This window comes from Penicillium crustosum (assembly GCF_028827405.1).
Source record: "Penicillium crustosum strain IBT 35664 chromosome Unknown utg000001l_segment0_segment0, whole genome shotgun sequence".
NCBI lineage: Eukaryota > Fungi > Ascomycota > Eurotiomycetes > Eurotiales > Aspergillaceae > Penicillium > Penicillium crustosum.
In genome coordinates, this window is record NW_026623122.1 from 3,487,055 (window position 1) to 3,507,551 (window position 20,497).

The 20,497-nt window shown below is 48.9% G+C and overlaps 9 protein-coding genes across 9 annotated transcripts; 4 read left to right on the forward strand and 5 right to left on the reverse strand.

Moving 5' to 3' along the window:
* Positions 1-307: 307 nt before the first annotated feature.
* Positions 308-2,483, forward strand: N7487_001299 (putative MFS monosaccharide transporter; the record flags this gene model as incomplete). Its single annotated transcript, XM_056869047.1, has 7 exons — positions 308-369; positions 428-505; positions 576-864; positions 952-1,145; positions 1,201-1,471; positions 1,585-2,026; positions 2,089-2,483. The coding sequence occupies 7 exons, from the start codon at positions 308-310 to the stop codon at positions 2,481-2,483; spliced, it is 1,731 nt and encodes a 576-aa protein (XP_056733831.1).
* A 759-nt stretch (positions 2,484-3,242) lies between these two features.
* pmt2 (uncharacterized protein) lies at positions 3,243-5,684 on the forward strand (the record flags this gene model as incomplete). Its single annotated transcript, XM_056869048.1, has 4 exons — positions 3,243-3,383; positions 3,440-4,123; positions 4,203-4,962; positions 5,035-5,684. 4 exons carry the CDS (start codon positions 3,243-3,245, stop codon positions 5,682-5,684), a joined length of 2,235 nt encoding a protein of 744 aa, XP_056733832.1.
* A 234-nt stretch (positions 5,685-5,918) lies between these two features.
* Positions 5,919-6,864, reverse strand: N7487_001301 (Rab family GTPase). Its single transcript, XM_056869049.1, has 2 exons — positions 6,758-6,864; positions 5,919-6,706 (listed from the first exon to the last, which is right to left on the reverse strand). Exons 1-2 carry the CDS (start codon positions 6,824-6,826, stop codon positions 5,954-5,956), a joined length of 822 nt encoding a protein of 273 aa, XP_056733833.1. The 5' UTR covers positions 6,827-6,864; the 3' UTR covers positions 5,919-5,953.
* A 231-nt stretch (positions 6,865-7,095) lies between these two features.
* On the forward strand, positions 7,096-9,523 carry N7487_001302 (uncharacterized protein; the record flags this gene model as incomplete). Its single annotated transcript, XM_056869050.1, has 2 exons — positions 7,096-7,222; positions 7,287-9,523. The coding sequence occupies exons 1-2, from the start codon at positions 7,210-7,212 to the stop codon at positions 9,521-9,523; spliced, it is 2,250 nt and encodes a 749-aa protein (XP_056733834.1). The 5' UTR covers positions 7,096-7,209.
* Positions 9,524-9,927: 404 nt separating this feature from the next.
* Positions 9,928-12,175, reverse strand: N7487_001303 (uncharacterized protein; the record flags this gene model as incomplete). Its single annotated transcript, XM_056869051.1, has 2 exons — positions 9,928-11,972; positions 12,049-12,175. The coding sequence occupies 2 exons, from the start codon at positions 12,173-12,175 to the stop codon at positions 9,928-9,930; spliced, it is 2,172 nt and encodes a 723-aa protein (XP_056733835.1).
* A 694-nt stretch (positions 12,176-12,869) lies between these two features.
* N7487_001304 (aldo/keto reductase) lies at positions 12,870-13,882 on the reverse strand (the record flags this gene model as incomplete). Its single annotated transcript, XM_056869052.1, has 3 exons — positions 12,870-13,416; positions 13,483-13,760; positions 13,820-13,882. The coding sequence occupies 3 exons, from the start codon at positions 13,880-13,882 to the stop codon at positions 12,870-12,872; spliced, it is 888 nt and encodes a 295-aa protein (XP_056733836.1).
* A 346-nt stretch (positions 13,883-14,228) lies between these two features.
* On the forward strand, positions 14,229-16,415 carry N7487_001305 (uncharacterized protein; the record flags this gene model as incomplete). Its single annotated transcript, XM_056869053.1, has 6 exons — positions 14,229-14,580; positions 14,634-14,643; positions 14,696-14,726; positions 14,795-14,945; positions 14,996-16,101; positions 16,182-16,415. 6 exons carry the CDS (start codon positions 14,229-14,231, stop codon positions 16,380-16,382), a joined length of 1,851 nt encoding a protein of 616 aa, XP_056733837.1. The 3' UTR covers positions 16,383-16,415.
* A 384-nt stretch (positions 16,416-16,799) lies between these two features.
* Positions 16,800-17,923, reverse strand: N7487_001306 (uncharacterized protein; the record flags this gene model as incomplete). Its single annotated transcript, XM_056869054.1, has 7 exons — positions 16,800-16,909; positions 16,979-17,302; positions 17,360-17,374; positions 17,455-17,468; positions 17,527-17,561; positions 17,675-17,694; positions 17,884-17,923. The coding sequence occupies 7 exons, from the start codon at positions 17,921-17,923 to the stop codon at positions 16,800-16,802; spliced, it is 558 nt and encodes a 185-aa protein (XP_056733838.1).
* Positions 17,924-18,545: 622 nt separating this feature from the next.
* N7487_001307 (WD domain protein) lies at positions 18,546-20,235 on the reverse strand (the record flags this gene model as incomplete). The annotated part of the gene is made up of 2 exons (XM_056869055.1): positions 18,546-20,013; positions 20,072-20,235. The coding sequence occupies 2 exons, from the start codon at positions 20,233-20,235 to the stop codon at positions 18,546-18,548; spliced, it is 1,632 nt and encodes a 543-aa protein (XP_056733839.1).
* Between the last annotated feature and the right edge of the window lie 262 nt (positions 20,236-20,497).

A 20,497-nucleotide genomic window follows, 5' to 3' on the forward strand; every position in this document is an offset into this window, starting at 1 on the left:
CAGCGAGAAGGGTAGTCGAAGGTCTTCCCACTCGTCTGCTCGCTCGGTCGGGTCTGACTTCTCAATCTGGTCAGACACCGGTGACCTCGCCGAGCAGTTCGCCGAGGCTGAAGATCCACTGCAGATTCACCTTCGCAATTCCTCGGACCGACAGCTCTTGCGTCGAAAGGAGCGAAGGAGGCAGCCCAAACACGTCCACTATCCTTCAAACTTAAGCAACGAGCGTTGCGGTGTGGATATTGAAAAAATCAGAATACCAAATCCTCCCCCGCGGCATATTTCGAGAGTTGAACGCGTTATGGCCGCTATGATGACACCCAGAAATGGACCAAACACCCAGATGCACGGCTTAGTCGGGAAGCCATTACTGTGAGTGCCCCAAAGGCCAAATACCGTAGTATTACCGCTGATTCGAGTTTGTATGTAGTTACTTCACGAGTGTGTTCGTATCACTGGGTGTCTTTCTTTTTGGTTATGACCAGGGTGTAATGTCGGGAATCATAACGTTCGTGTCTAATCCCCCGAGTATAGGCTCACCATGAAGATTAGGAGCAGGAGGTGGCTAACTGATGCAGTGGCTGGTACTTCAAAGATTACTTCAACCAGCCTTCTCGGGCTACAATTGGTACTGTGGTTGCAGTTCTCGAAATTGGAGCATTTATATCCTCGCTCCTTGTGGGACGTGTTGGTGATATGATCGGCCGCCGAAGGACTATACTCTATGGCTCCATAGTGTTCTTCATTGGCGGTGCTTTTCAAACATTTGCCACAGGTATTCCCATGATGATGGTCGGCCGTGTCGTTGCTGGTTTAGGCGTTGGTGCCCTCTCTACGATTGTGCCAGTTTACCAGTCTGAAATTTCGGTTTGTGATTCCCTTTCTCCATCAATTCCTGAGGCCTTTTGTTGCCCCCTCCCAGTTCTCTCGTCTGGTATGCTGACGAATTTCAAGCCTCCCCACAACCGTGGGAAGCTCGCATGCATCGAATTCACCGGCAATATTGCTGGGTATGCGACTAGTGTGTGGGTAGACTATTTCTGTAGCTTTATCGATAACGATTACTCCTGGCGCCTCCCACTCCTTTTCCAGTGTATCATGGGTGCCTTGCTTGGAGTTGGCAGTCTGATGATCTGTGAATCACCTAGGTGAGTAGAAACCTCCCCCAACTTCTGCCAGGCTAACTCCCACATCCCTACTTAGGTGGCTTCTTGATAATGACCACGACGAAGAGGGCATGGTGGTGATCGCAAATCTTTATGGCGAAGGTGACCTTCTTAATGACAAGGCCCGCCAAGAATATCGTGAGATCAAGATGAACGTCCTCGTCCAGCGCCAGGAGGGCGAACGGTCCTACTCGGACATGTTCCGCCGGTATCGCAAGCGTGTTTTGATTGCCATGTCGGCTCAGGCCCTAGCTCAGCTCAACGGGATCAATGTCATCTCATACTATGCGCCTCTGGTTTTTGAATCGGTATGAATACCATATGCTGCTATGAATCCAGTGTCTCCCTCCCGCGCCGCCATGTCGGATTCAAACAAAATCCAAAGTGATTCAAGATTATGCTGACCAAATATTCGATACAGGCCGGCTGGGCTGGACGGGATGCCATCTTGATGACTGGAATCAACGGTATTTCATACCTTCTGTCTACCATACCACCGTGGTATCTGGTGGATGGCTGGGGTCGGCGACCGATCCTACTTTCGGGTGCTGTTGCCATGCTCATTTCGCTTTCTCTTATCTCCTACTTTATTTACATTGAAATTCCCGCCACCCCAACCTTGACGGTCATCTTCGTTATGCTCTATAACGCAGCTTTCGGGGCATCTTGGGGCCCCATTCCATGGTTATACCCCCCGGAGATTTTGCCTTTGAGTATTCGTGCCAAAGGTGCAAGCTTGAGCACCGCTTCAAATTGGGCATTCAATTGGCTCGTGGGCGAGGTGACCCCTGTTCTTCAGGAAGTTATCAAGTGGCGGCTATATCTGGTCCATGCATTCTTTTGTGCATGCAGTTTTGTGCTTGGTAGGATCCCTCATCCGTGGTTATCCACTAGGGAGCAGTATACTGACTACCAATCCCCACAGTTTATTTTTTGTATCCCGAAACGAGTGGAGTCCGCCTAGAAGATATGAACGTTCTTTTTGGCGACGCTTCCACCGCCATGCCGACACCCGCCACTCAAGGCGAGCGGGGGTCGCTGATGGGTGCTGGTTCACCCGTCCCATCGCTTGACCTGCGTCGGCAGTATGGTCAATTTGGGGCAGAAAATTCTATCCCTGGTCTAGATATTGATCCGCCGACTTCGAGCCATGAGGGGACCAGCAAACGCGGACGCTCGGATTCTCACCAGGGCAGCGTTCGCGGCGAGGGCATTGGTGGCTGGATCTCAAACATGGTCAGTCGAAACCGAGGAGCGGGCCCCAGTGCTACTAGCAGTCAATATAGACGTTTGGAGCAAGGAGAAGGAGACGAGCAATGAAAAGGTTACGGATAACTGTGGCCTCGGACTGAATAAAGGAAACCAGAAAGACCAAAGAATTCGATGTTATATATTCTCCTTTCCCTATTTACCAATGTCTTCGGTTGATTTCGTTGTGATCACGTTCGCGGTACATATGTATAGTATAGTTAACTACTTATATACATTATAGGTATGATATCTACTAGCAGCATTAGCATCCATGGATATAAATGCCATCTGTAGATACAACATACATAACTAAATAGTATGTGCAATGTACATAGGTTTTGAAAAGACCCTAACCATGAACGGATACTTCTATTATGTATATTAATGTACTCCGTACGGAGTATATATATAGTCATAACTATTTATAGTGTACTAGGTATGTAGGTAAGGTACCTAGGCTGGAACTGGGAATTACAAGGGCCAGGTTCTGAAAACGGCCCGCTAAAAGTGGACTGTTTATCCTCTTGAGGCCACGGATCTCACTTTCTCCTTTATTCTCTCAGCCCACTCTCTTGTTTCACTTCACTTCATTTCATTTCATTTCTCTTTTTCTTTTTCTTTTTCTTTTTGATCTACTCCTGGCATTGCTTCCGGTCTATCCGTTAGCTTTGCCCATTCTATCACTCATTTACCCAGGGGAATGGCTGTGTTCGCTTAAGCTATCCGCCCTTCTATTATCGGTCTACCTCGGTATTCCCCAGTTTAACTTCCTACTGTTCTCCCATTCTGTTTAGCACATTTTCTTTTGAAGATACCACAAGGCGCACTATGGCGGGCATAGACACTGCCGTGAGCACGGGCGCCAAACCCGAGTCTGACCTTCGTCGAAGAAATATCCCTGATACTAGCAAACTTCATGCGGACTCAAACCGGATCAATGATGAAGATCTGAAGAAATCTAGAACACAGGTGAGATAACCTTCTTCAACATCATGATATACGCTCTTCTAACCCCCACTGGACAGTCACCTTCGTTCCTCCATGTGCTAGCTAGCTGGGAGCCGATCATTGCTCCCATCATCTTGACTGCCCTCGCTCTCTTCACCCGCCTGTACCAGATTGGTCGTTCCAACATTGTTACCTGGGATGAGGCCCACTTTGGTAAATTCGGTTCCCACTATCTCAAACGCGAGTTCTACTTCGATGTCCACCCGCCTTTGGGAAAGATGTTAGTTGGCCTGTCCGGGTATCTTGCTGGTTATAATGGGTCTTTTGAATTCAAATCTGGCGAGAAATATCCAGAAGATGTGAACTATACCTTTATGCGAGCCTTCAATGCCGCCTTTGGTATAGTCTGCATTCCCCTTGCCTACTACACTGCGCGAGAGTTGAACTTCCGCCGCGCCACAGTCTGGTTGATCAGCCTGATGGTGCTGTGTGAGAACTCCTACGCGACAATTTCTCGGTTTATACTTCTTGACTCCATGCTGCTCTGCTTCACATTTACTACCACAATGTGCTGGGCAAGATTTCATCGGTTGCAGCGTGATAGCTTTTCACTGGAATGGTATGCCTGGCTCTGTCTGACTGGCTTGAGCATTGGATGTGTCTGCAGTGTCAAATGGGTCGGTTTCTTCTGCACTGCCCTCGTCGGTCTTTATACTATTGACGACCTTTGGAATAAATTTGGCGACCTGAAGATGCCCCGGGTGAGTCCCTGCTTTCAGCACCCCCTCCCCCCCCAAGTCGATCACCGATCAGCTGGCTAATACTGATGCGTTTGAACAGGCTGTGCTCGCAAAGCACTTGGTCGCTCGTGTTGTGGGATTGATTGTTATTCCAATCTTGGTCTACATGTTTTCCTTTTATCTGCACTTCTTGGTGCTGGCAAACAGTGGTCCAGGTGATGCCCAGATGAGCTCTCTTTTCCAAGCCAATCTACAGGGCACCGAGGTTGGCAGAGATAGCCCTCTTGAGCTTGCAATTGGGTCCCGTATCACACTCAAAAATATGGGCTATGGAGGAGGGCTTCTGCACTCCCACGTTCAAACCTTCCCAGAGGGATCTATGCAGCAGCAAGTCACCTGCTACCACCACAAAGATGCCAACAACGACTGGTTCATCTACCCCAACCGACAGGAGCCGGACTACGATGCCACTGCTGATCTGCGGTTCGTTGGTGATGGCGATGTCATTCGGCTGATCCACGGACAGACAGGTCGCAACCTGCATTCCCACGCTATTCCTGCACCAATCACCAAATCCCACCACGAGGTATCATCTTACGGAAATATTACCATTGGAGACGACAAAGACCACTGGAAAGTGGAGGTAGTCGATGATGTTGCATCTCGGGACCGATCTAGGATCCGGACACTCACAACAGCGTTCCGACTCCGCCATCCGGTCCTAGGCTGCTATCTGCGGGCAGGAAATGTCAATCTACCCCAATGGGGCTTCAAGCAGATTGAAACAACGTGCACCAAAGAAAACAAACCCAGCGATGTGTACACTCACTGGAATGTTGAGTCTCACACTAATGACCGCTGTAAGCTTATGCCCTTTTTAAAAACTTGATATTGACGAGCCCAATCAGACTTATTAACTGACCTCTTCACAGTGCCCCCCGGTGACCCTGGCTCCTATAAATCGCCCTTCTTGAAGGACTTCATCCATCTGAATGTGGCCATGATGACCTCCAACAACGCTCTAGTTCCTGATCCTGACAAGCAAGATGACTTGGCTTCTAAGTTTTGGCAATGGCCGATTCTCAATGTCGGCCTGCGCATGTGTTCTTGGGATGATAGCGTTGTTAAATACTATCTCCTAGGAAACCCTCTGGTCTACTGGGGAAGCACTGCGGCTCTTGGTGGATTTGGTCTTCTATTCCTTTGGTACCTTTTGCGCTGGCAGAGGGGGTACAATGATCTCAGTAACGAGGAGATCAGTCACATTCACTACTCTGGTTTGTACCCTGTTATCGGATGGGTGTTGCATTACCTTCCCTTTATCATCATGGCCCGCGTGACTTATGTCCACCATTACTATCCGGCTCTCTACTATGCCATCCTGAACTTCGGCTTCTGCATTGATTGGGTGACACGGAGAATGAACCCCAGATTGTCTGCAGTGGTATATGCCTTCCTTTACGTGATCATTGTCGGGTTGTTCATTCATTTCCGAGCCATTGTGTTTGGAATGGAGGGCTCTAACCAGCAATGGACTCACCTACGCTGGCTACCCGGATGGAAGCTGGCGAATGTGAACTGATTATGGATCGTTTGATGAGCTTCATGACGTGTTCTCGTCCTCTCTGCTTGTTAACCCGTGTTGACCACCTCAAACTGGATCTTACATTAACACGAATAATTTCAACTTTATTTCTGTACCTGTAAAGAAAAATGCAATGTTATTAGAGATAGTTGAGTTCTTATTCCAACAGTCATAGTCACCAAGCGTGCCTGGTAACGATTTAGTGGAATATGAAGATGTGTCGGGGGCCATATGCCACTGACTATTTATTATTACGGACTGCAAATTTAGCAACACCCTCCAGTCCAACCGTTGCCACCTTTGCGCATAGCATCATCCATCCCTAATGTGACAGTTCGAGGCACTCCGGTGTTTGCTCCTCCTGAGGCTCCAAATCCTTTCACGCCGCTCCGCCGATCATTGAGGTCGTATTTTCCCGTTTCGATGTTACGATAGATTCTCTCGGCAACCTCCAGGAATGCTCGTTCCACACCATCCCCAGATTTGGCGCTCGTTTCGACATAGCGAACCACATTATTCATGCGACACCATTCTTCGGCCTCCTCCTGGGTGACCTGCCTTTGATTTGATCCAGAACTGGCCCCCGTCAGATCAGTCTTATTACCGACCAAGATGACAACAATGCCATCTTCTGCAATATGCCGTAGATCCTGTAGCCACTGGGTGCAGGATACAAAGGTCGAGTGCCTGGATATATCAAAGACTAGGAGAGCGCCAGAGGCGCCCCGGAAGTAGGAGCGGGTGATAGACTTGTATGTCTCTTGTCCAGCAGTATCCCACAGTGAGAGTTTCATGCGTTTCTGATTGGGAGAACCTTGTGGTTTGCGTGGAGGGGTAGGAAGCCCGGAGGTGGTAGATGCTTCTGGGAATGTATCACCTGACGATCCGGGAGAAGGCTCATCAAGTCCTAACTCTAATGAAGCTGGAGGACCAACTGGCACAATTCGTGACCCGAACTCGACTCCAATGGTTACATCATGAGATGGGGAAAAGCGGCCTTCACAAAGTCGGACGGTGAGCTATTGTTTGGGTTAACGTGAGGCACAAGGTCAAAGACCGATAGCACTTACGCTGGACTTGCCAGTGCCAGAGTCACCAATGCAGACAAGCTTAGCAATATAATCCCATGGCTGTGACATGGAGATAGTAGAAGTTTCAAATTCCAGAATCAGATATGAGAAAACAAAGTGAAGGTTAGTTTATCTACGATGTAGGTACGGTTGGTGATATGGATTGGTTATCAGCTGAGTCATCTATCAAGCCTGACGTGCCCATATGACGCTTTCATCAGCTGCGTGACCCTACAACATATACCCAAGTTCTCCTAGATTTCACATATCTCAAACTAAATCCAAAGTTCTTCCTCTCTCTCTCTCTCTCTCTTCCTCTCTCTCTCTCTCTCTCCCCCATCCTTTTACTCTCTAATATCTGATCGTACTTGATTTCCTCACCATATTCCCTTTGGTGATTTATCACTGGTCCTGTCCCACTCACCGTACTTCCTTGATTGCGATAACGGGCCATGTTCTCTGAATGTAGGAACTGGAAGGTCTCTGAGTATGAGATGACTATATGGCTAACACTTAACCTTCACCTTAGATGCCTCACGATTTCTTGCTCAGTCACAGTCACGAGTAACCTCTCGACCAGATGAGATTCAAAGAACGGGTCGTAGCCGCCCTAGTCAACACCAAGGCAACCCTCGGCACCCCTCATCACGCTCCTTTTTACGACCTAGCGATCCTTATCGACCGGGTGCATCCCAGACATCTCAATTTCCTTTTGTCCCCCGAGGCTCAGTCCAACAGGCTCCCCTGTTCTTTAGTGCTACCGATGAATTCCGAGAGGAGGATGACGAAACAGAACGTGAGCGAGAAATCGCTGATTTCTATGCACTCCAACGATCAAGACGGCATTTTGGTGACAGCAACTTGAAGGAATCTTCGGAGCTTGATGATTCTGAACGTTCGGGTTTCGAGGAACAAAGCTCACCATATGATGACCGTCCTGGCAAAGGCATCAAGAGCTCATGGCGGGGAGAAGAAGGTGTTTTTAATGCTCGTCCTTTCCCTATCGAGTCTGTGGCGGAAGCCCCAGAGAATGAACCGGCATCTCTATCCAACCCAAGCAGTAGCAAAGTTCGAGGTCATCTAGTTGATGTCGGTCTGGATGATTCTTTACGGTCCGATCTTGACGATGACCAGGGGTTATCTAGTCCCAGTGCCAACGACCCACCTGTCCAACGGTTCCGAGAACGAGGACTACCGAAGGATGCTTCTGGCCACAGCCAGCATGGACTTACTGTAGAGCAGGCTGGACTTTTATCGCAAGATGCTCGACGGCCGCCCAGCTCAGCAAGCTCATTCCCAACATCGGTATCACCGCTAGCCTCAGAACATACAGTGCACGATGCCTTTTGGGGCCAGTTGTTTTTGATATCTCTCGCAGGGTTGTTTGCTTCTGCATTTCTTGTGTGGCTCCACACATCTACACCATCTGGGGACAAATCAAGATGGGGCGATACAATATACATGACTGTCCATCGATCTTTCTTCCTGCTCGGGATATATACTATTGTATCAATTCTTGTGTCCCTTCTTTGGTTGGCTTTACTGCGATCCTATGTGCGACTTCTGGTCCATGTGATTCTAGTCGCCGTTCCCATTATCTTATACTCTTTCTCATTATATCCTTTCATCTCAAGTTTCAAGGGACCATGGCACGGGACGAGTATCCAAGACAAGGCGATGAGATGGGGCTCTACTGTTCCGTTTCTCATAGCTACCATGTGGATCTACAATGTTGTGCGTGGCCGTCAGTCTATAGGGAAGGCCATAGGCATTCTTGAGTTTGCCTGTCGAATCTTGGCCGCCAATCCCGAGCTTCTTGCTCTTGGTCTGGGAGCCTTGGTCTGTGTTGTTTCCTGGACATGGATCTGGATGCTGATGTTCACTCGCGTTTTCTTGGGCGGTCATCTCGTTAGCTCAAAATCGTTCATTATTGATGTGGGTAGCTGGTGGCTCGGCATCTACTTCGTTATTGTTTATCTATGGTCGATCGGTGTCATTGCAGGCATCCAGCGTGCTGTCACTGCTGCAACAGTGAGCCAATGGTATTTCCATCGTTTAGCCACACCTGCCCCCACCTCGAGGCAAATTGTTCAGGCAGCCATCGTTCATGCTGCCACAACTCTCTTCGGCACGATCTCTTTGTCTAGACTACTGGGCTTACTGGTTCGAGCTCCTCTTCTCTTATTACCAGGTCGCATCTCCTCATTGCTCAGTCTATTCGCCTATTCACTCGTCCCCACCCCGATTACTTACTTGACCAATCCTCTTTCTCTCACTTATGCAGCAATTCATTCGCAGCCTCTTGCCGCTTCCTCCCGTGGGTTAAGCCAAATGACTATTCTTGCTCCATCGGCGGCCTCAACCTCTTTACACCCCCGTTCCTATTCTCGGTCCCCCGGGAACTCGGGGTCTTTACTCTCATACCGGCTGTCCAAGTTGATCCTCTACGCTGCCCGTTTCATGATGTCCTTGGCCTTAGGATTTGGTGGTTGGGTGACCACTGCTCGAAGCCTGACAACCTCTGCGTCCGGTGGCACCATTCGTGGCAGTCTTTATGCCTACGTTGTCGGTCTCATTGCTGGAACAATTGGCTGGACCACACTAGGTGCAATGGAAGGAGTGATTGCAGATATTGTAGATGCAGCGGTCATTTGCTGGGCAAGTGAAGTCGGTATTTACGGCAGAGAAGCCCGGTATTGCCGCGAGGCTGGTTGGCTCTTTGGCGACTCGCAGCCTCGCTTCGGACATGAATATCAAGAGGTCTAGCCGCGGGGGGTTACCTTTCTTCGTCTTATACATCCCTAATTCATGCACCATTTCTTCGTACAATTGAGCGGTTATAATATTTCCATATGCTTTAGCGATGACTCATGTGGGTTCTTTTCCCGGATGACTTGACAAGCAAATATATTCTGCATTTACATTTCGGTGGCAAGTGATGCCAAAGCAGCTCTCTGAGAACATAATGTATTATTTTGCATCCCCCATGGTATATTCGAATTGCAAATAGCTACATGAAAATCCAGGGCTCGTGGTATCATGAGAAAATATAAAGGGAAAGGCAATGACATGTGGGAAAGAAAACAAACAAGGCCCCCCCGCCTGAGACGCCAGATGAAACATATTCCGAACGAAAGAACCAAAAAAAAAGGACAAATATGAACGATGAATTAGAGACCAAGACGTCCATTCCACTCCACTCGTTCTTTCGAGCACCATTCTTTTAGTAGGGACCAGCCAAACCGAACCACCTCGATTGGCGGGGTAGTGCCACCGAGTGGTAGGAAATAGCTTCCAGCGTAATCACCAGCCTTGAGAGATGATCGGCCTCGTTCCGAATAATTTCGAGATCGCTGGGACCAGATTGTAGGGAACTCACGGCCAAGGACATCTTCAGACAGACCCCGGGTGCCCTCTATCCACAGCTTCTGGGACTCCTTGTAGCACTCAGGAAGACGAGCCTTCAATTCTGAAAATTCCTTCCTGCTTTTCCTGTTCTCATCCAAGAGGGCTGTGTGTCCGTCACTCCCAGGCGTGGGAACCGGGGTGTGCTCTCCGGGAATGGGGCTTATCGCGAGGCGTTCAAGATCGAGAGTGTGAATTGCAGTGAAGGACACAGCTCCAAGGAGCAAGCAAAGACTGTTTAATGCCGGATATGGTACACTGTTCTTCCTGACTACACGCCAGTATGGCACAATAGACAGCCATGTCGAGGAATCCCCGACCTGGCGTGATGAAGCCTTGGCCTGGTCGTTCGCTACGAACGCCATAATAAAAGACAACAACGCTTCGATTGCAGTCACAACGGCTAGCTTTTCGTCAGTGACCGAGGTCCCGGTTTTAGACGTATGCCGCTCTGCAGCATGTTTCAATTCACGACCGATGCTCGCAAACTTTTGCCACTCATCCCACCATATCTGCCGCTCATTGCGCGTACGACCATCTGCCGGTGTCGGAGAAGCTTTCATGATTGACCCGGGATCGACCGAGTGGCGCTTGTTGGCGAGATAAGGAGTTTTGCCATCATGCTCTCCGACATCGTGTCGACGAGAGGTAGGGGGTTTTAGGTCTTTTGGGTCTTTCACCGGAGTGATGGAAGCTACTTTGGGTTTGTCATGGGCGATTGAATGAGAGGAGGTCAAGTGTGGCTGAGGAACCGGCGTTCGAGGCTTTTCGGGGTTGCTTTTCGGCTCCTTTGAGCGACCATATTGAGGGCCAAGGGCTTCGCCAGTCTCATGTTTCTTGCCCTTCAAATCCCCCAATGTGTGCCCCCGAGACGAACCGGTATCTCCTCCCTTCTTCCTGGAATGGGAAACATCATCATGATCGGTATCCTGGCTGACCGGCGAATCTGACAGATGCGCTTTCCTTTTACCAGAAAATTTAAGCAAAGCTTCAACACGCTTGCGGTTCGCTCTTCCATACCGTAGTTTGGTAAGAAGCTGCGTCCTTTGTGGGTCGGCACGAGCGTGGTCTCTTGAATATTCATGGGTATTGGATTCTTTGGCAGGCAATCCCTTCCCTGCCCGACTATTGCGAGGCGGTGAATGGTCTTCAAGACGGGCCAACTCCTTTTCGATGTCTGGGGGGAGGGTAGGAGATAGCAAGCGCGGAAGTCTGGGGCCACCCGATGTCGGTGGGAGAGTAGGCGAAAGAAGTGCGGGCAGCTTGGGGGAGTGCGATTTGGCAGGGCTGGGCTCTCGGCGTGTCTCTTTCTCGGGAGACAGTCGCGGTTTCTTTGTAGGATGTGCTTCGGACTTCTTAGTCGCTGAGGGGTTGGAGAATTCGAGTTCCGATCCAGATGGCCGTTTCTGGCCCGCTCTTTCGGGAGAGAGACGCGCATGTGACTTCGGAGGCAGTCGAGGCATTTTAGTCTTATCGGTATTCTTGAGGGGCTCCGAGGATGTCATCTGTCGTCTTTCTTCGGACTTGGCAGAGCTTGACGCGCCTCGGCTACCCGCTTCGAGGCCAATGGGGGATGCGACAGCGACACTGGTCTTCTGAGTCTTGTAGTCCTTGAGACTAATTTTCTTTTTGGCCACAGTTTCTCTTGAAAATTCTCCAGCGCCTGGGACAGTTGATCGATCGGCCATCATGCGCCCCGTTTCGTCTGACCAGTCCCCGACGGCTAGAAGTAATGAGTCCGTGTCGTGATGTGTCAAGAAGGTCATGTATTGTAGTTGCTGCTCCTCCAAGCTGAAGGGTCTGTCATGCCCTACGGCCCAATTGTTGGCGGACCGGTTCCCCAGATTAAAGGGCGTTTTGGTCGGAAATGTGAGCAAATATGGAACGGGGGGGGAGGACGTTGTCGGAGAGGCGCTGCAATCGTTCGTCAAGCACTTCACGGTCCGACGTTGGGGAACTCGCAGCTCGAAGGGTTGTAGTGGTTTGGGAATGGCGGTTCTCGTTCACCGACATCGCAGTGCGCAGGGGTTCGCGATTTGTTCTTCCACAAGAGGTGCTGGTATCATACGCGCTTCAAGCACAATTTGGGCCGAAGTCTATCACCGAGTCCTGTTTCTCGAGTCGGTATGGCAAGTTGCCTGGTGATAGTCAACGCATTGAGTCAAGCGAAGGATATTGGATATACAAGATCCGGCCTTGTTCAGGTGCCGAATAATCAGGGCATCCTATCACTATCGCGCGTGGGGGGTGTTCCCATAACCCTGGGATTTCGAAGCCGCGCAATTGGGTGGAAGAAATAAACACAGTCGAGGTAACAAAGAAAAAGTGGGATGTGTCACAATGAGAGGGTGACCTCTTTCCATGAAGGAGCGAGAGATGGGAAATGTCCCCGGATAGAATGAAAGAGACGGATGAATTGGAGAAGGTTACGTTAGGGCGGTTACGGTGCCTGTTGCTTATCGGCTTATCGTTACCATACAAGTTCATTACATACAGTACAAGAGTATAAGGTACAAGAGTACATAGTATAGTATGTAGTTATCCATTGACGAACGTTTGAATATCCTATACATAGTTATATATATATATATATATACATGTATGTATGTATATGCAGGATGTATGTGCATTTGTCATCTTGATAAGATGTTAGGGAATGTATCTATAAAAGTTTCTTATGCCAGCTTTATTCCTGAAGCCTCAACAATCACGAACGATCATCCTCTGCAAACTTCTCACGCCAGAATGCACGGTAATGGTTCTTCTCGCCTATCTTAGAGATCTCATCAACCTCTTCAGGTGTCAGTTTGAATGTAAATATGCGTAAATAGCTGCTTAGGCGGGATTCTTTGCCACTGGTGGTAATAGACACACAGCCACGGTCAATAGTCCAGCGTAACAGGATCTCGGACTGGCTGACTGCATATTTGGTGGCCAAGGAAGAGAGCAGAGGGTCCAATGGCCCACCCTGAGCCCGGGTGGCAGGAGTGAGACCACCATAACTAACAGTCTTGATACCTTTGCTCTCTTGGTAGGGAACAAGATTGCCATGTTGAAGGTAAGGATGGAACTCAATCTGATTCACAGATGGTACCACTTTAGCAGTTTCGAGAATCGTCTCCAAGTCACCTTGGAGGAAATTGGACACACCAATAGACCGGGCCTTCCCAGATGCCTTAACTTGCTCCATAGCAGCCCAGGCAGCTTGAAGCTCTTCTTTGGACTTTGCAAAGAACGGAGAATGAATCAAATACCTGCTCCGATTGTCAAAAGCGGTTCCCGAGCGAGCCATCACTCACACCACGTTGGAATTCACTTACAGGTCCACATAGTCAAGCTGGAGCTTCTTGAGGCTGGTATCAATGGCCTGAGAAATATCGGCGATATTGGTGATGACCTTGGTTGTCACGATGAGTTTCTCTCGAGGCACCCCGCTCTCTTTGATTGCCTGTCCCAGTTCCTCCTCGGTCTGGTAGATTTCAGCCCCATCGAGGTGGTGGTATCCTAGTTTCGTTGCCGTCTTGATTGATTCGACCAATTCATGATTGATACCGGTGTCGGACCTCTTAAACCATGCGGTGCCAGTGCCATACCCAACCTGGATTTGTTAGAGAACATTGCCCGTATTACGTGGGGGGTAATGACGGATCTACTCACAATAGGGATGGAGGTACCATCATTGAGGTCCAATGTAGGAATAGATGCAATAGTGTTTGCCATGATTTCAATCTGCTTTAGAAAGGGTAAAATATACTGTAGAATGATGAAAGGTGTAAGTGGATAGATATACTAGGACCTCCGGACCCCGGGCTGTACCTTTCATCTGTCCCGTGGATCTCGGCCTGGGCAATGATTAATAATGGTCAATTATGTCATTTCTAAATCCCGGAAAGCTCCCGTCCCTCTTCATACTTCCTCGTCAATACTTTTGAAACCTTCACTTGAATTTATATTGAATTACTTTAGGTCTCTCTCTATGAACTTCCGCGTGCTTGTGTGTTCAAGAAATTGGTATATGTTTCCACAGAGTTTTCGGCCACCGTCGGTTCGGAATCGTTTAAACAAAATGGTATCACATCTTTCAACTGCCGGGGTCTCCCTGGCTGAATTACCGAAATCAAATGTTTTCACTTCCAAATTGCCCTCTGATCCGGCTTTTGAAACACCGGAATCCTCGCATAAGGCCCCAAGGGAAACTTTAGGACCTCGCATGGTCAAAGGAGCTTTGTTCACATACATTCGCCCAGAGCAGACCGATGACCCGGAACTACTAGGAGTCAGTTTGAAAGCGATGAAGGACTTAGGACTGAAACTAGGTGAGGACCAAACACCACAATTCAAGGCGCTGGTCGCCGGGAATGAGATTTGGTGGAACGAGGAACAGGGTGGAATCTACCCATGGGCACAGTGTTATGGAGGTCAGTATCGACATCATCATGCATGAGGAATGCAACGAGACTAACATGAACAGGGTGGCAATTGTAAGCTACGAAAGGAGCTAGAGATGTAACGTTAACGGCTGACAACATCTAGCGGTTCATGGGCCGGACAACTTGGAGATGGGGTAAGTCAATAAGTTGACATGCAACCAAGTCCTCGGCTCCCTAGACATACTAATGACCGGAAAACTAGCGTGCAATCAGTCTCTTCGAATGTGCCAACCCGCAGACAAATAAGCGGTATGAGCTGCAACTGAAAGGAGCAGGCAAAACACCCTACTCGCGTTTCGCAGATGGCAAAGCTGTCCTCCGGTCAAGTATCCGTGAATACGTGGTCTCAGAAGGTAAGAAACCCTCCATGAAACTCGAGGACAGACCACTGAAAGATTGGCAGCTCTCTCTGCCCTCGGTATACCAACCACTCGAGCCCTCTCACTCACCTTGGTTCCCAATGCCAAGGTACTGCGAGAGCGTCTTGAACCAGGAGCAATTGTTGCTCGGTTTGCTGAGAGCTGGCTAAGAATCGGCACCTTTGATCTTCTTCGCGTTCGCGGAGATCGCGAGCTGATCAGAAAGCTTGCGACATATGTTGCAGAAGATGTCTTTGGCGGATGGGAATCCCTTCCCGCAATTATATCGCTGCAGGACCAGCAGTCTGCCACGCAAATCGATAATCCGCAAAGGGGTATTCCTGGCGCTCAAGTACAAGAACACCAGGATATACAAGAAAATCGATTTGCTAGACTGTATCGAGAAATCGCTCGCCGCAATGCTACGACGGTGGCCGCGTGGCAGGCCTACGGCTTTATGAATGGCGTGCTAAACACTGACAATACATCCATTTACGGCTTGTCGCTGGACTACGGCCCGTTTGCGTTCATGGACAACTTTGATCCCCAATACACCCCGAACCATGATGACCACATGCTGCGATACGCCTATCGCAACCAACCCAGCATCATCTGGTGGAATCTAGTCCGACTCGGAGAGTCACTAGGCGAGTTGATCGGGGCTGGAAACCGGGTTGACGACGAGAGTTTCGTCAACGATGGGGTGACAGAGGAGTTTGAACCCGAACTTGTCAAACGCGCGGAGAAGATAATCGAGCGTGTGGGCGAGGAGTTCAAAGCAGTATTCCTAAACGAATACAAGCGCTTGATGGGCCAAAGGCTAGGACTGAAGACACAGGCCGATTCAGACTTCCAAAATCTTTTTTCAGAGATGCTTGACACACTTGAAGCACTCGAACTGGACTTCAACCACTTCTTCCGCCGGCTTTCCGGGATGCCACTGTCTAATCTGAATACCGAAGAAGGTCGAAGAGAAGCAGCCTCGGTCTTCTTCCACGCTGAAGGTTTCGGTGGTATTGGATACACCGAGGCTACAGCTAGAGATCGCATTGCGAAATGGCTGGACAGTTGGCGGCTTCGCGTCCTAGAGGACTGGGGCCCCGCAAACGACGAGGATAGACAAAAGGCCATGAAATCCGTCAACCCGAATGTAAGTACCTGTTGAAATCTTTTTTTTTTTTAATTTTTCTTTTTTGGAAATCCGGTGCAGAGTGACTAACCCATTGATAGTTTGTGCCTCGAGGGTGGATTCTCGACGAGGTCATCGAGCGTGTGGAGCGCAAAGGAGACCGAGATATTCTTGGCCGGATCATGCATATGTCTCTGAACCCGTTCAACGATGAATGGGATCTTCACAAGGAAGAGGAAGAGCGTTTCTGTGGGGATGTCCCCAAGTATAAGAGGGCTATGATGTGCAGTTGCAGTTCATAATCAAGCTACGAGCGCTATGCGGATGCCAACTCTCTGGGAGGCGAAGGTATGATGATATGGAAAAAAAAGAGAAAAAGAAATCAGAACCGATTTGAGCTACATAATAAATGCGTCGACTCCCCCACGAGATAGGCCGAGATAATTTAAAACGTGCAAATATTCGGATTTGCCAAGCTCCCCTACTTCATATTTTATACGCGTTATCATAAAAACCGGGAAAATTACCAAACAACCTAGGTAAGAAGCATCAAAAGTTAGATCATGTCAACTTTATCAGTTGTTGATCTCTAATCATACATTTTCAGGAAAAAAAGAGAAATTCGTTTCGTGCATGCATGAAAAATGTCGTCCAATCCCATGGAAAGTGTAGAAAGATGTTGACCAAAAGAGCAATGCAAGCAATGGGCAATGGGGACCTTAGTTAGGGCAAGCGGACTGAACGTGACCGGGCTGCTTGCACTTGTAGCACATGCGCTCACCCTTGGCCTCAGTGGGGCAGTCGCGAGAGACGTGACCGACTTCGCCGCCTAATCATGAGTTAGTAGCAGATTCCAGACAAAATGAGAGATGTAGGAGAAGAGCCCGAGATCACTGACAGTTGTAGCACTTCTGGCCCTGGGTGCAGTCACGGGCCATGTGGCCGAAGCCACCGCAGGAGTAGCAGGTCTGTTGACGACCACCGGCACCACCAGGACCACCGAAACCACCACCGTATCCGCCAGCGCTGTAACCACCACCGTAGTTACCACCCTGGGAGCAGTTGCGTGCGATGTGGCCGACCTGTCCGCACTTATAGCACTCTTGGGAACCACCACCGCTGTAGTTGCTGTCGCCACCCTGGGGGCATTCGCGAGAAAGGTGTCCGGTCTGGCCGCAACGGTAGCACGACTTCTCCTTGGGAGGTTCCTGGCATTCACGGCCTTTTTTTTTCAAATGTTAGTGAAGTCCAGAGTCTGCGAGCTTCAACTTCAACTTACTCAAGTGACCTTGGCCTATAATTGTGATTGACTTGATTAGTAAAGTTCTAATAGTCTATCCAAATGTCTAATGGACGATTTTAAAATGAGCATACCGTTGCAGTTGTAGCTATTGGAAGACTGGATTAGCTTTTTAAATCGACAAATCCAAGGTAAAGGGGAATTACCAGGTAGGGTTTCCTTTCTTAGGGCAGTCCTTGGCCTATACAAAGAGCAGATAAGCTTCAGGTTCTTCTTTCCTTTTTCCTTTTTCTCTTTCCCCTCCCCTCTTTTGTTCAAATATCCAGAGGGAAGTCAGGCAAAGGTTGTATTTACCTGGTGAGAGGCCTCGCCGCCTATCAAGGAAGAGTGTTAGTTATAAAAATATTCCCCAAAAAATACCAAATATGGCAAATCAGGTATCAGGTTGCGCAATAGAAGTCACAAGAGAGTCTCCAATTCGAATGCCACACAAGCTTCACAGTGAATATGACGTATTCACACTTTTGAATCGAATTGACTCCAGTTGAAGAAAAAGAACATACAGTTGAAGCAGCCACCACGTCCAGCAGGGGGGAAGTCCATTTCGAATATTGGGATGTTTATAAGAAAAGAAAGAGAATAAAAAAGAGGTTAAGTAAAAATGAAGAAGAGTCTGCAAAAAAAAAAAAAAATCATAATATTGTAGTGCGGGGAGAAATCTTCCCGCAAAAGCTGACCGCCCTGAAAGAGAGTCATCCATATTTAAGAGATCTTAAAAGACATCTTAAGAGATGGGTTAACGCTCAGGACTCCCTTTTTTTCCCCTTCTGTAATTCGTTTGTTTTTCTTATGTCCAGTTTATGTAATGAGAATCTCACGGATTTTAAAAAATGGCTGTTTGTCTGTCCCCCCTTATCCATTTTTAAGGAAAAATAAAAGAAAGAAAAAGAGGGTTCCTAGGTCTCCGAAGGTGTAATGGATTGAGAATAGAAGGGAAAATATAGAAGTGAACCAAAATTCCAGGGTCCTCGACTTTTATATAGGGACCCCCCTGTCCTGCCAGGGTCCCCAGTCACAGGGTTGAGTACCTTGTGCTACATACACATCAACAGGTTTACGCTTATGCCAAGTTCAAAAGTTAGGGACTAGTTTCTTTCTTTCCCCTCCCCATTCTCTGTTATTAGCATACCTTGACATATCTATCCATGGATAGATATACTCTGTGTTAGGTGAAGTCGTAACACTCAAGTAGTTGTGTTCCGGTCTTTTCTCGAAGGAGAAGTACCCGTTCTTCGTCAAATCCGATAGGTAGGGTCAATTCTTCGCCCACGTCCACATTTACATGGTCCGAATGGTGGTAAATCGTTCCTAGCCCTAGCCTGGATTCGGGCTGCCCATTCTTGTTTTCAGCGTTGAGCTGAACACCGTTCTCCTCGAAGAATTTGCGGCCCAGGGATGATATCGCCATCTCCAACTCCCATATTCGAATCTCATCCCCTCGAGAGCTTACAGAGACAGCTTTCCCGCGGTTGGTCACATGGACAGCAGATACAGAAGAGGTATGACCCCAAAGTCGCCGGCCGCCTTGGACAAACAAAGATTCCAATGTAGATACCACAAGGTACATAGTCAACGTGTTGTCGTTATGAGAGGTCAGCAGATATGGATGGGAATAGGACATGGAGGTTGGTGGCTGTTGATGTATGATAGACGGTGCCCCAGGGTCGATACGAGGTGGATTCTCGACCGACTCGCTTGCAGAGTGTCGCCTTTTTCTGGATTGAAGTGGCCTCAACCCAAATTGGGAATCCACCGTAGTAGCCAGTCGGGAATCAAGTTGTTGCCCGTCTTTGCCTAGACGCAATTCTTGGATCCCTAGAGACCACCCACAACCAATGTGGAAGAAACTATACACAATAGTAGCCACAATTTCAAAGGACGACACTCTAAGAGATACTGTCATGGGTGCAACGATGTTATCTGCCTTGAGGGAGGCAACCTGGCGGGGCCCTGAGGCCTCGGTGGTTTCCCCTGCTCGATGGGTGCCAGGTTGCAGATTGTATAAGGTCAAAACTTTGTGCTGGGAGACTACCATTAAATACGGTGACGACAGGGCCATTGCCGTTATAGCAGAATCACTGCAGCCGACATGGGAGGACTGCAAATCTAACTGGGACGTTGGAAGATTTAAGACGAAGAGGCTGAAGTGACCATTTTCCAGTCCGACTGAGATCTCGATTTTATCTTGGATCTGGCTGACCGCCAAGGCGGTTGGGGTCAGAGGTAATGATTCGGATGGAGCCGACAAGGGAATTCTTGCAAGGCAGCGTGCTGAATCTCTTGTGGTCCAAGCCCGGAGCCCGTGTGCTGAATCTGCGGTGAAGACAATCCCAGCACAAAACCTGACCAGCGTAGGAGGGCATGGTGGCTGAGGAAACTCTACCTCAGTAACCCGGCATAGCCCTTTGGACCAATTATGCCGGAGCCGATACTGCCGTTTCCAATTTCCCTCCTGTGCCAAATGCCCATGATCGAACCATGTTGCGACCTTGGGCGTATAATCCGTCTTGGCTGGGAGGGTTGTGCGTCTAGTATTTGCGAGGCGGCGGGCACGGGGCCGCACCCATTCCGAGTAGTATTGCCTTTTCCATATCTCAGAGTCCCCACCAAGAGCATGGAAGCGATGTGATAACCTTGAAGTAGTAAGTCAGCAAACCCGCCAAGGACCGACGACATTAGAAGGATAGATACCTTTGGCACACGTTAAGGGATGATACTGGTAAAAATGAAAGGATATGGAGGAGCAACTCATTGCTCAGACGAGACAGACGATCCACAGGCCCAATATCGTTCCGAGTACGGATCCGCTTTTGCGGTAGATCGGAGTCCCAGTGGTCTCTGCACCGTTTGGACATCCTGTCTCAGGAGTTAACAAAAAGAGGGGCCTGCAAGGGGACTAGTCAATCAATCGAAGAAATCATTCCGCACGCTTGGAGGAACACAGTGGTTGAAAGTGGAGGGACAATTGCAGGTGGAGTAGGCCCCGAGCCACTGGGGAACCTTATCAGTAAGTGATAAGCTCACGTGTGCCCATTTGGCCTCGACGCGTCGCGTTTGTATCGCTCTTGCTGACTAGAACGACTACAAATTGGGGAGCGTTTTTTTTTTTTTCTTTGC